At 35.2% G+C, this 14,255-nt stretch overlaps 2 protein-coding genes across 2 annotated transcripts; both read left to right on the top strand.

Moving 5' to 3' along the window:
• Positions 1 to 225: 225 nt before the first annotated feature.
• Positions 226 to 3,385, top strand: LOC134259037 (calmodulin-like). The gene is made up of 2 exons (XM_062741636.1): positions 226 to 484; positions 2,996 to 3,385. Exons 1-2 carry the CDS (start codon positions 274 to 276, stop codon positions 3,025 to 3,027), a joined length of 243 nt encoding a protein of 80 aa, XP_062597620.1. The 5' UTR covers positions 226 to 273; the 3' UTR covers positions 3,028 to 3,385.
• Positions 3,386 to 8,400: 5,015 nt separating this feature from the next.
• On the top strand, positions 8,401 to 10,172 carry LOC134259036 (uncharacterized). Its single transcript, XM_062741635.1, has 2 exons — positions 8,401 to 9,328; positions 9,438 to 10,172. The coding sequence occupies exons 1-2, from the start codon at positions 9,199 to 9,201 to the stop codon at positions 9,860 to 9,862; spliced, it is 555 nt and encodes a 184-aa protein (XP_062597619.1). The 5' UTR covers positions 8,401 to 9,198; the 3' UTR covers positions 9,863 to 10,172.
• The last annotated feature ends 4,083 nt before the right edge of the window (positions 10,173 to 14,255 follow it).

Raw genomic sequence — 14,255 nt, 5'->3', positions numbered from 1 at the left:
AAATAAAATATCTTTAAGGATAAGTAGTGCTAAAAGAATCAGTGTAAATATAGCACGTTTATTCGATTGAGATGGTTTGAAATTTTTCATAACTTGAAACGTGTTTGTATCCCAGTAGATTGAAAAAATAATCATTACTTTATTTTTATTTTTTTCAGTAGGAAAGAACTTGATGTGACTTAGAGGACATTTACGTCTCCAAATTACTTTCAATCTTTCACTTTTTTTCTTATTGTAGCCAATGGTTTTGTTGACTTTAACGAGTTCGTTTCGATGATGATCAAGTTCCAGAATAGTAGCACTGACCCTGAAGAGGAGATGAGAGAGGCCTTCAAGGTGTTTGACAAAGACGGAAATGGCTTCATAAGTGCCCAGGAGCTGCATACAGTGATGTGTAATCTAGGGGAGAATCTATCAGAGGAGGATATCAAAGAGATGATTAAAGAGGCGGATCTCGATAAAGACGGGCAGGTCAACTATAACGGTAAATTATTATCAGATAAAAATCGATGTGAAATTTGAGTTTACAAACACGTTAAGAAATAAAAGTGCAGTATTCTTGTCACGGTCAAATGCAATTGTAAATTAAACAGGTCGGGTACACTACCTTATATGGAAGGCAATTTTCAACACGTGACAATATCTTCGTCACACCTGTTCACCAATCTATTGAATGAGTCTCAAAGCATGACAGTCTACTACCAATCCCATCATCTCGGGTCTTTCCGTCAGAGGTCGGAAAAACAACTTCGAATGTATTAACATCACCGGATGTTAAAAATTTATACATTTTCTGTTCATATAAATATAGGATAGAAGGATTTAAAAGTCTCTTCTATGGTATATTTTATGTATTATCTTTATATTTAATAAAGTTAAACTCCATGTTCCAAAGATAAGAAGATTTCAACGTTTGTGAAAGTGGGGTTGTAATTGCGTCTACGTAATACATTCGAGGTCGTTTTCCGCCGGTCGATTGAGTTTACTACGTGTTTACGATTCAATGGCGATACGTGGTTTTCGTCTGTTTACAGCATAATATTTACTTCCTCACCGGAAAACACCTTACAGTTTCTTTTTCATATTATAAGGCCAAAATTGAAAGATTATCTTCCAAAGACACTGCTCTATGCTCACATTTAATGCTTGAGTTGTTTTAGATGGTTAATAGTTGCTTTAAATACCGTACAAATGCTTCGACGTTTGAACGTACATTGTAACATTTTGTGATATTGAGGGGTTAAATAATAATTGCATACTTTGTACTGCTGTCTAAAACTATGTACACGTAATCCAGGTGAAAAAAACAACTCTCAATGCTTTATCGACACGATAGCACCTACGTCTCTTTGACCAATGGTTTAGACCGATGTATAATGAGTTGATATAAGGTGTAAATGGGAGCATAGAAATGAAAGATTATACATCATTTTTTATATTTCTTTCATAAATCTAAAAAATAATTGAAAATGAGTGTCCATGGTACAATTCAAGTTGCCCTTTATTTTCAACACAACTAAGTACTTGTAGTGATAGCCCATAATGCATTGCGACTCACAACTAATTTACATGCAAATTTATGCTGACAGCAGAAAATCAAGTGTTCTCGGCCTGTTTAAGTACATGTATATTGTTACCTCACTTGACCTTTTCTGATCACATTTTTTCCGTAGTCCGTCTGCCTGTCCCTCTCCATTTGGCCATTTTAACCAAATTTGAAAGCATCTTTAGATGAAGGGAATTCACTGGCAGGTTTGTTCAAATGGAAGGCAATGCCCTTATTCAAGAGGAGATGATTCAGAAAATGTGAAAATTTGGTGACTCAATAACCACTGTGCCATGAAAGATGAAAATTACGGGGTAAACTACGAGGTAGTTTATTCAAATTTGTTCAATTCATGACCCCCCCCCCCCCCCCGGGGGTAGAAGGAGGCAACAAGGGGAGCTAAAAGTTTTTACATTGGAATATATAGGAAAAATCTTTAAAGATCATCCTCTCAAGAACAGCAAGGTTGGTCATATTTATATGAAAGTATTCTCAGGTAGTGTAGGTCCAAGTTTTTTTTATAATGACTCCCGGAGGTAGGACAGGGCCACAAGGGCCGATCAAAGTTTTACACGGAAATATATAGGGGAAACAATTAAATTTTTTAACTCGAATAGCAAAGCCATGATTGGTCATATATTTATTCACATTTTTCATGTCATTGTCAAATAGAACAGATTAGGTTACAAAAGTTCCATCGAAAAAAAAAAGATTTTAACTATTTTCACGAACGGCAGGATACCTTAAATAAATCAGAATCATAATTGCAACTCATATATAAACATCCCAGACTATACAGATTCCAAAGTCAATAATTAAACAAATGCACCTTTAGTTAAAAGGGGGATATAATGAAGGATTAATTATACATTTCGAAAATATTGGGAACATTCAAAAAACTATCTCATAAACAGATTTGCGCTGGTTCGTAATAATATGCAAGCTACTCGTGTAATAAGTATTTGTAATATTGATGTTTTATAAGTCCACTTGCCGGTGGAGAGATACTAATTTTATCCTATACTCGGCTCTCAGGACCATTGAGCAGGGAGGGATCTTTTCCGTGCCAGCACTTACTGCGACAAGGGACCTCGGTTTATATGGTCTCATCCGAAGGACCGGTCTCCAAGTCCCACAGTGGTATTCGAACGCGCGACGTAAGGATCGACTCCTTACTTTGCGACTCCAGAGCAGACGCTCTAACCACTGCCCCAAGCGGGCGACGAAGTAGCAGGACTATACTTCATAAACTATATGTACCTTTCAAAAATCTCTTTCAACTATAAGTTTGGACCCAAAATATTGGATAAGGTTTAAAATGGCTTTAAAAAGTAAGAAATAGTCAGTCCCTGAAGGACTGCAGGCCTAAAGTACTTCATATGAGCGCTGTGGCTTGTGAGATTTTTAATCTTCGTTGTGATACTTTTATCAAGGTCTTTTATGTTTCAGAATTCGTGAAATTGATGGTAAACAAAATGTGAATAACAGTGCAGCAGACATTCTTTCCAAAGCATTCCTCGATGTATTAGATGTGAAAACCCTCATTCCAAGTCCTATATTTAGCACACTTTGTTCAGGCATGCCTTATGGTGGGATTAATTTTTGTTTATTTCTGTTTATACGTGCGTATGTCCGTGCCATACATACCAAACCTTGATGACAGTTTTCTCAGTAACCACTCTTCGGAAGATGCTCAAAATTGAGCAAAAACTTTGCTTTTTTATATGGTGGGATTTTTTACGAATCTTTTCCTATTTCCCTGTGACTCTATGTAACTGAATTTGTTTATTTACAACAGAGTAAGGTATAATTCCTAAGTAATAGATCGCAGAGTTCTTGTTTATACCAACAGTTTATTTCAAATATGATAGATACATGTTTGTTGAAATTTTCTGCTAAATGCGCGCATAACTTTTTAAGAAAAACGCCTCGTCCGTGAATTTAATGAACAGCTGAAAACAAAATGATTTATAGTAAAACTCGGTTATAACGAAGTCACAGGGACCTACGAAATTACTTCGCTATATCCGTAAATCGTTACACCCATATTAGTAATTCGTTAAATTTATAGAGCTGGGGATCCAAGATAACTTCGCTATATCCGTGTTCGTACTAAGCGAGTTATGTTGTTTTCCTTAGTGAACATTATGTTCACGTATTCTGTTAATTTTTTTTTCAAGTCCGCCTGCATTTATGCAACAAGCAAATTAGGATTTAATTTTGTTCGATTTAGACATACCGAGACTTAGGAATGAGGAAATCAAAGATAATACATCATTTCACAACAGAGAAGCTTTCACAATACAATTGTAAATGTTGCAATGTTTTTCAGCTGATATACTTGTTCAACAATGCAATTTGAAACGGTAACATGATATATGGCTATATGTGCAAATTCCATTAATGTTTTACTGTATAATTATGTATGATAGATATAAATTCTAAAACTTATTCAACCTTGTCAATTTCAGTATTTACTTGTGAACAGTTTTGCTATTGAGACTACATGTATGAATGCATTATACATATTTCTTATGCTTTAATTCATACCGTAAGCAATTTAAATCAAGAGTTTGTATTAAAGAATAGGATGACCAAATTTATGAATTTTATATCGCATCAAAAAATTCTTTGACAGGATTTTAAGGCGCAGCTTCTGGTCAGCAAGGAGTTAAAATTCTAAATATTCTTGCTTTGGATTTCACGAGAGATGTTCAACTGTTTTGTACGTCAACAATAAATGCAATAAAAATTTAGTACACTTTTTGAAATGTTTGTTATACATTTAAATGTGAAAGAGGATTAAATGTATTGAAAAGATGTTCCTTTTTTATTCTCCATATCTGTCATTCAAAAATTTTTAGGATCTCATATCATAGGTCTCCTCTGTGTCTGTCCGTCATTCCGTCTGCCCCATTTGGTTTTACGCACTTTTTTTCTAAACATTTGCTGATATTGAGCTAATTTTTGGTATGTGACTGTATCATGATGAGTTACAGAACAAGTTTGAATGTCGTTTCGCTTAATTGACTTTTTAAAAAAATAATGGCATTTTTTATTTATCATAATATGGTTTAAGATCGGGTAAGTGCTAAATTAATGATCCAAACGAGATTGTCATTTAAAAGATTATTAATTTGAAATTTGTTTGGTAACCTTATAGCGACAAACGAAATAGAATGTAACAAGAGACCCACGGGCTTTATAGGTCACCTGAGCATTATGCAACAACTTTCCAGTTACAGTGTATTAAATTTGATTCATGTTTTAAGCCAGATGCTATATGGCATTCACAATTTTGAAAGAGGCACCATTGATCATCATAACAATACACTTAGCAGTTGCTTAGCTTGGTTACTGAATACCCATACGCAGGGTAGGGGAACATAAATGCACTCCAACTAATCAGTAATATTCAGCAATAATCAGTAGTGCCCCTAACACTGTGACATAAACCCCTGACCTTAGGTCCACACATTGCACAAATTTTTAAAAGGCACCCTTAAAATTGCCTATCAAAAAATAAATGTTTTATAAATACAAAGGAGCATATTTCAAACAATTAATTCATTTTCAGTATATAAGTAGGACCCCCCCCCCACCCCTGACCCTTGGGCCTTGAAATTCACAATTCTGCAAGATTAGGGCCCTTGCTCATCATCACTATATAGGTAGTTCATCTGCTTCATACCCAGAGTCAGAAAAGAAAATTTTCAAAGACTCAATGTATTTTCACTATTTATAATCAATAGAGCCCCATCCTAACATCAGAACCCCAGACCCTGGGGCCATGAAATTCATAATTTTAGAAGAGGCATTCTTGCTCATCATAACTATGTACTTAGTTAGTTAATTTAATTCCTAGGAGCAGAGGAGAAGATTTTCAAAGAATTCATGTATTTTCACTATTTATAATCAATAGTGCCCCCCCCCTCCCCCCAACACCAGAATCCTTGACCCTGGGGCCATAAAATTCACAATTTTGGTTGAGGCACTCTTGCTCATCATAACTATGTACTTAGTTAGTTTATTTAATACCTAGGAGCAGAGAAGATTTTCAAAGAATTCATGTATTTTCACTATATAATCAATAGAGCCCCAACCCAACACTAGAACCATTGACCCTGGGGCCATAAAATTCACAATTTTGGTAGAGGCACTCTTATTCATCATAACTATGTACTTAGTTTATTTAATACCTAGGAGCAGAGAAGATTTTCAAAGAATTCATGTATTTTCACTATTTATAATCAATAGAGCCCCACCCTAACACCAGAACCCCTGACCCTGGGGCCATAAAATTCACAGTTTTGGTAGAGGCACTCTTGCTCATCATAACCATGTACTTAGTTAGTTTATTTAATACCCAGGAGCAGAGAAGAATATTTTCAAAGAAATAATGCATTTCCACTATATACTTATTTAGCCCCGCCCTAGCACTAGAACCCCTGACCCCAGGGCCATGAATTTCACAATTTTGGTAGAGGACTCAATGCTGATTACAATCATGCAAATAGTTTGACTGCTTGATGTCCAGGAGTAAAGAAGATTTTTAAAGATTGCATTAATTTTAGTGGTTTTGGCCCCACCCCTCAGGCCCCGGGGGGGGGGCAGGGATCATGAAATTCACAACTTTTGTTCCCCTTCACCCATAGATGCTTTGTGCCAAATTTGATTGAAATTGGTTCAGTGGTTGCAGAGAAGAAGCTGAAAATGTTCAAATGTTAACACACGACGCACGACGGACGACGACAGACGAAAACAGATAGCAATAGGTCACCTGAGTTTACTCAGGTGACCTAAAAATATATCTTTGGACCCGAATGCGTTCTGTGTATTGACTCGATGCATACTACATTCACGTGCCAAAAGTAATATCAATTTTTCACAAGATGGCCGCCATAGTTTTTGTTTACTGCATGAACAAAAAATGATGCACTTTTCTTCTTTCTTCGTATTTTGACTTGATATTTTGTGATGAAGCCTTTGGATGCGATCACTTTCCGACATCGTTTCGGTAGACTGGAGTAGAGAGACCTGGGATAAGTTTTTAACAGATTGTTCCAAGCATACTGTAGTTCGTGTTTCGATCGTCGATGGTACGGATGTGGAAAATCTGACGTTTAATATGATTTTTCAAAACAAGCCAGACAATTTTAATTGGGTTTTAATCAGGGGATTGTGGGGGCCAAAAAAATGGTAGAATCCCATTCCTATGTTTCCAGTCTTCTGTCTCTCTGAGCGATGAACATGGCAATTGTCATCCATAAAATGCTAGTGTGAATTTGCAAAATATTTAACTATCACGGGCCATAAATATTCATCTAACACACTAATATACCTCTGAGAGTTCATATTACCGTCAACAAATGCTAGTATTTCAGCTCCATGGTAAGTCCCCCCCCCCGTCACCTCGCTCAGGGAATCGACAAATTGTCGAGGAATTCAAATTTAGTAATTCAGCCACTTTAACTGCTTTTAATCCACTTTCTATTAGGGATATTACGGTCTTCTTTTCATCGATAGTAAGTTCTCGTCCCCTTCATCCCATACTTGTTGTTTACATTGACAATGGAAAAATAGCAGAAGTTATGACTACTTCCGGTTTACAAGGGCGTTAAATAACATACGACAGCTTAATAATGACAAAAATAAGTCAAAATTTGTTAGTGAAAATTATTAATGAAAAGTTATATTCATTTAATTTTTTTACGACGGCCATCTTAAAAAAATGGACAAACTTTAATAAATATAAATAATAGACATGAAGTTAAAAAGCAACGACGAGAACTTGATACATGACTTGTTTAAATTATTTTGATTTCCGTTTTACAAATAGTGCATTTCGTCATATGAATAGCTGAGGATTAGATTCCTTTTTAAAAAAAAATTTTTTTGCGGGAAATTTATGATTAAGGATTACATGTCCGAATACCAGTACAGTTCTCTGCTGCGAAAAATTGTTCGGGTCCGTTTTAATAAGATATGGTCTACTGGTAGAGCGTTCGCTTCGTGATCTGGAGGCCCAGGTCGATTCTCGTTCTCGGCGTCGTGTCAGACTTAAATATAGGTAGTGTCTGTTCCTTCGCCAAGCCCTTGGCATTAGAAGTGAAAGTCACGGGTCTTTCGGACACGACTTTAAAAATTAGGCCCCGTGTCAATTTAGGTGTTGGCACGATAAAGAACCCCAACGGCTCAATGGCCCTAAGTGCCGAATGTAGTCTAAATTTGAAGCCCTTCACCGCGGCATCCGGTGACGTCAATGTGAGAGAAAAATTATCGAATGGAACGGGGTACGTGAAACAATATACAATCAATCAATCATCTATTAAAATATAAGCGATAAATTTAACTTCACGCCATTGCAAATATCGTAGTTCCGAATGTCAACATGGTAAATAATGTAGCCAAGTGACAAGACTTGAAGATTCACAACTTTATTGTAGTATAAACCAAAAGGCAGCAGTGATATCTGAATACTGTAGTATTGTTTCAAAAATACAAAATGCTAAGGTCTGCACTTAGACATAAAGTTCTGGCTGCAGCGTGACAAGTAATGACGTCAGCCTCGGCTCCAAAAAATGCTAAAACTAACGTTCTGATAAAATTGGAAAATATTAAATTTGCACTTGCCTACAATAAGAAGCGAGAAGACGTTGAAAAAATAATGAGGTGAATTTTCGTCTTTATATATGGATTATTTATTTAGTTTATAGACAAGCAACAACATTTTAATATCAAGTACTTTTACCTTGGTCATAAATTTTGAACCAGAACGCCATTGCTTTCAAATTAAATGTCTTTTTTCTGCATGGTAGATAGATCAAAAAAAAAAAGGTTTGTTTTAATCAGTAATGGTAGTTATTTCTAATGCATATCCTTGTGTATTCTTCAAAATCGTTTCGGAGCAATTCTCATTCTGCAATTTTTTTGCAACATTACGAGTTTATAGGAGATATTCCAACTGTGGCGAGGGCTTGTCCTGAGACACAGATTATTTTAACTAGGTGACTTACCATGCACAATTCAAGTTTGATTTTTCAAAAGATATAATTGTTTTGTAACCATGAAAAATTAGCTGTTTTGAACAAAGCATTCATGTATGTATAATGACATCAATTCGTTCATTCTTAAACAAGTAATTTCCGAAATGTCCACATTTTCATAAACAGGATATTATTAAATGACATCATAAAGAGAAAAGGGGAACCCCGTACGAGACATGTATTGGTTATGCAATACTCTCATAATGCTTGTTCATTTTGAACTTCCTGCCAAATCTGCAACTATTCAAAGTTTTCCACATCTTTTCAAACCCTGTACGTACAGTCCAGGTCCTGTGAGTATTCTTCATTTGATGAGAATCTTTCTTCAGGTGGACAGTATACATCAGTTGCATATTTAGCAAAGTCTATCATCATTTGCTTTTCTGCTTTTGTTAAAATGTTCAACTTATTTTTTCATATTTTTCGCACCAATGAAATACTTAATATTGATTTAATATCAAAGTTATTCCCACCTCTTTTTCTCAACATTTTACGTATCCTTAGCAACACCGCACCAATGTACAGGTAAAAGCAAATTTACTCTCAAACTCGTATTATAAAAGCTAGCACTTTGTTTCCACCAACACATTTAAACATAACACGAAGATGTCAGTTCCAGATTTGAAATGCTCGGTTGTTGGTGATGCTCGAGTTGGCAAGACTTGCCTTACCAAAGTATTTATTGGAGAAAAGGGCGATGAAAAATATACACCAACTATTTTTGAGAATTACTATGGTAAGTTTAATGATTGGTTTTGTGCAATACATTCGTGTCTGTGGATTAGGGTTTCCTTCGCTGTAATAATATAAACAAATGCATTTAGATGGTTCTTTTTTTTTCTTAGGGGAAACATTTTGTAGAGGAAAGAAAGCCATCGTATCAATTTATGATCTACCCGGACAGCATGACTTTGACCAGATGAGGCGATTTGCACTCAAAGACAGTAATGTCATCATCATTTGCTACGATGTCCAGAAAAGAAAATCTTTCGAAAATGTTCAGTCTGTGTGGATTCCCGAAATTCGACAGTTCCTTGGAAAGACCATACCAATTGTTCTAGTGGGAATTCTTTCGGGTAAAAATCAAGCAAGAAGCGTGTCTAAAAGAGAAGCAATCAAAATCACCTCCCAAATGCGAATTCATGACTACTTTGAGATATATTCTGACGATAATGTTGAAGTGTCCTGTCTGTTTTCTTGTGTCGCATCTATTGCAAAGAAAACAAAAAGGCACAATTCGTCCTTTCTTCGACGTATGTTTATAAATTGACACTCTCAATCAAGTCTATGGGTGTTATTTTATTGTTCCAGAGGAATAAGAACGTTGACCTGGTCTGAACCTAAATGAAGCCAGTTGAACTACAGTAATATGATGATAGTTTTCATATGATGGCCTACAAGATATTGCGAACTGTTCTGAAATTCCAATCTTGCAAATAAAAGGTCTAATCATGAATGAGCAAACTCCAGCACTCAAGGATGAAGAAAGGGACAAAATGACTGAGAGAAGAGACATAATTACTACGTAATTATTGAGAAATTCAATGTATTTTGCTTGTATTATTGTCATACTTTTTCGTTCACAAAGCTTTGTTTTTTTCCTCAATAAAACAATGATTGTAGAATATACAGCTGTTCTTCTTATTCTTTATCGAAAGAAGTCCATATATAAAGAAACGTCTGCTGATTAGTGAATTAAAGATATTAACAGGTCTGTCGCAAACATAAACGCCATAAATGTGTGAAATATTCCACTACTGAGTAATTCTTACTGATATTCCTTAATTACCTCTGATTGATTGATGGTACGTATTTACGTCCCATCCGAGAAATTTTTTCACTCATATAATTACTATTAATTATATGCGATGAGTAGTAATTAAAGAGACAAGCATAAGAAATGTTTAAAGAGATTCAATTTTGATAACTCAAACGACTCTCATCTCTAGATAAATTGGTTTAAGGTCTTTCCACTTTTACAATTTTAATGGTTAAAAGTACAAAAATTGAATTTATTTTCATTTAATAAAGTTTGAATTTATCAATTACTTCCAAAAAAATATAGGTCGCCATATTATTTAAGATGGGAGACATAAAAAAACAGAAGCATATGTCAACATAGAAAATCGTACATTTTTTGTAAACACTATCATAAATAGTATGTAAAAACTGATTCAGTTGCATAATTATGATGCTGAAAGTTCCTAAATACTTGCTACTTATAAAATACTCTTGAATTGTGAATATTACGGAAACTATTTTACATTAGAAGTACAATAAAGAAAATGCCCGAATGAAGCTACTTGAGGAGGAGTTATTGCCCTTGTCAACATTTTTAAAAGATTGAATAATTGATTAAATAAAGGAAATATGCATTTTTCAAATTCTTTTACTTAATATTTATCATTACACCTATGCAAAATCATTCTTTCAAAATATATTGTTCTATTGGGTATGAATTCAATTTAATAACAGTTTTTGCAAAAACCTAGTACATCACAGGAGGGTGGAATTACCTTGAGACGAACTCTTGTGTAACAAATGAAATAAATCAGGAGCAGAGCGAACGATGACCTCTATAGCTGTAAACATCAGAAGTGGGATAAGGTGCCATGCGGAGTCTCCTGCCGACCGGGCACGCCCGCCATGTTGATAGGGTGTGCAATAATTTATCAAACAACATCCGAGGATACTCGTCGTTCGGTACCTATTCATTCATGAGTACACAGAATAACGAAATGATACTGGCAGGCGCGTCGCCCAGTATAAAAAGGCGTCACTCCGTTGAGTCTATAAGGGACACAGACTCAAGGAGTTCATTTGCTGCCCCTCGGATAATTTCAGGGATATGTCATATGTACAGTCTTCAGATTCCCAGTTTTGGTATAAAACTTATACATCATACCAAAAATTGAAAGAATGTAAGGTTTCTATTACAGATATATTTGATGATTCATTTACCGATCCCATGCCTTCTGTTTCAAAATGTTCCGTGCAAAACTGTAAAACCTGTGACATTTTGATAACTGAAACTTCTATCACCAGTAATCTTTTTGGACAGAGCTTCTATACCAAAACTTGGGAAAATCTGAACTGCAAATCTTTGAAAGTTGTCTATGGAATAGATTGTAATCTGTGTGGACTTATTTATGTTGGTAAAACCAAGGGATCACTGTATAAAAGAATGTCAGGTCATCGATTTCAAATCAATCATGGTGGTCAGCAACTTTTATACAAACATTTTAATTTACCTGATCATTCTATTTTGTCTATGAAAGTTAGAATTGTCGAAAAGATTTATCACCACACAAATAGTCAGTCGCTGAGTACACCTTTCCGTAGACAACGAGAAGAATTTTGGATTCGAAAACTAGGTACAGCCTTTCCCTATGGATGTAATGACAATGGCGATAGTGTTGGAAATCTTTCCAGTCCACAGTGTAGCGATGTAAATGCGATGGAACTTTTTAACAATACACAGAGACGTAGGCGTAGTCATGGGCATCGGTCGTACAATAAACGTAATTCACGATGTCTCTTTTGATTCGTTACTACCTTATGTAAATCAACAATTAGGTCTACATCAGATTCGCACCAAACTGTACTCTGTCCCTTTGAAACTTTTAAATAATCTTCTTGAAAAGGCCAAGAAAAGTCCAATTTTTGATTTCTCGAGTCCAGAATATAGGCTCGGATCTGTGATTATGGATATTGCTAATCATAGGCTTTTTAAACCCGCACGTTTTACGGATGAAATTGCAGCTAATACAATCCGTCTTTTCCTTAAACTCCAATATCCCAATAGATATTGACGCTGTTAATATAAGTAATATTCTTAATCACAAAAGGGTCCAGGCTTGTATTCCACCATATTTCAAGTTAAAGACTGCAAGTTGTATTTCCTACAAATATACATCGACCATTGCTTCCAAACTTTTCAATTACAAAAAAAAAAAAACTTTACATGGCCTTGATACCGAATATCTGAAACATAATCCTCCATCTTGTTCATGTTCTTCTTCACCCTACAACTACTAGTCCTGCTGGACACGTTATTACAGGTGACGTAAATATAGTTAATAATGAGGACCTTAGATCACTTATTTTATAAGGCCCTAAATATAGGGAACCCCGATCCTTCAACTGGCGTTGGAATTTCATAAATGTTATGGATTCTGTTGAAAATTACGCCAGACGATGGGCCAGATATGTAAAAGAAGACGTTGACACCCTGTCAGAATGGATTAAATGTATCAGATCCATGTTAAAGTCGCGAATTAAAAGATTGAGGGGCAATACGAAAACCATCAATCCTTCTGTGTTCAATAATCCAGAAGTGAAAAAACAATTAGATAGATTACATGATCAGTACACACTGGTCCATGCCGACAAAGCAGGTAACAACATTATCTTCGTTTGTAAGGCTCATTATATTAATTGTATTTTAGAAGAAATTGGATTTAATTCTACAAATGGTAATCCTGCTTATACTCATACTTCCCTTTCTAAGGAAGAAATTCTTCAAAATCATATGTCAGGTTTAGATATTTTTAATATTCCACAGAGCCAAAATGAATTTGAATTACCCTATATATATTGGATTCCGAAACTTCATAAAAATCCTTACAAACAAAGATACATTGCGGGTTCCAGTAAATGTTCAACCAAGCCTCTTTCGTTACTCCTCACTAAGCTGTTGACATTAGTGAAGGAAAAACTTCAAGAGTACTGCGCAACAATACATGTATATTCAAGAAGTGGTGTGAATCAGATGTGGATACTCAAAAATTCCAAAGAACTTTTGGATAAGTTGAAATCACAAGAATTTTCAAAAAATCAACAGCTTAAAAACGTACGACTTTTCAACTTTATATACAACTATTCCCTATGATAAATCAAAGTCCAGACTTTCAGCCATCATTGACAGCTGCTTTTTTCAATAAAAATGGAACCCGTTAATTTACTTACCTGGTCATTTGTTTCTTGCAGAATTATTTTGTTAAACAAATTCTGATTGCACACACAAGGACTCTGAAGTTGACATCAAGAAGATGCTTGAGTTTCTGATTGACAATATCTATGTGGGTTTTGGAGACCAGGTATTCAAATAATCTATTGGAATTCCCATGGATACCAATTGCGCTCCGTTATAAGCAGACCTGTATTTATATTCGTATGAAGCAGAATTTGTGCAAAATCTAAAAGAAGAAAACACTTGTTGTGGCCTTCAACTCGACATTAAGATATATCGACGACGTATTGTCAATTAACCATGGTCAATTCCATTCCTACGTCGATACGATATATCCTGGTGAGCTTGAGATATAAAATATACCACAGAGTCTGACACATCTATTTCATACTTGGATATTTTACTTGAAAAAGACGTTAATGGTAATCTAACAACCAAGCTATATGATAAACGTGATGACTTTAACTTTTCTATCGTCAACTTCCCTTACTTATGCAGCAATATACTTTCATCACCTGGATACGGAGTCTATATACGTCAGTTGATTCGATACGCAAGAGCATGCTCTACGTACGTATGAACAATTTCTAAAACGAGGTAAATTATTAACAAGAAAGCTGATGAAACAAGAATATCAACAGTCTCGTTTAAAGTCATCATTTCGTAAATTCTATGGCCGATACAATGGCCT

The sequence above is a fragment of the Saccostrea cucullata genome, unplaced genomic scaffold (assembly GCF_032062105.1).
Source record: "Saccostrea cucullata isolate Sc308-1 unplaced genomic scaffold, CSIRO_AGI_Scuc_v1 ctg13020, whole genome shotgun sequence".
Classification (NCBI taxonomy): domain Eukaryota; kingdom Metazoa; phylum Mollusca; class Bivalvia; order Ostreida; family Ostreidae; genus Saccostrea; species Saccostrea cuccullata.
This window is presented reverse-complemented; position numbering and strand designations above follow the sequence as displayed.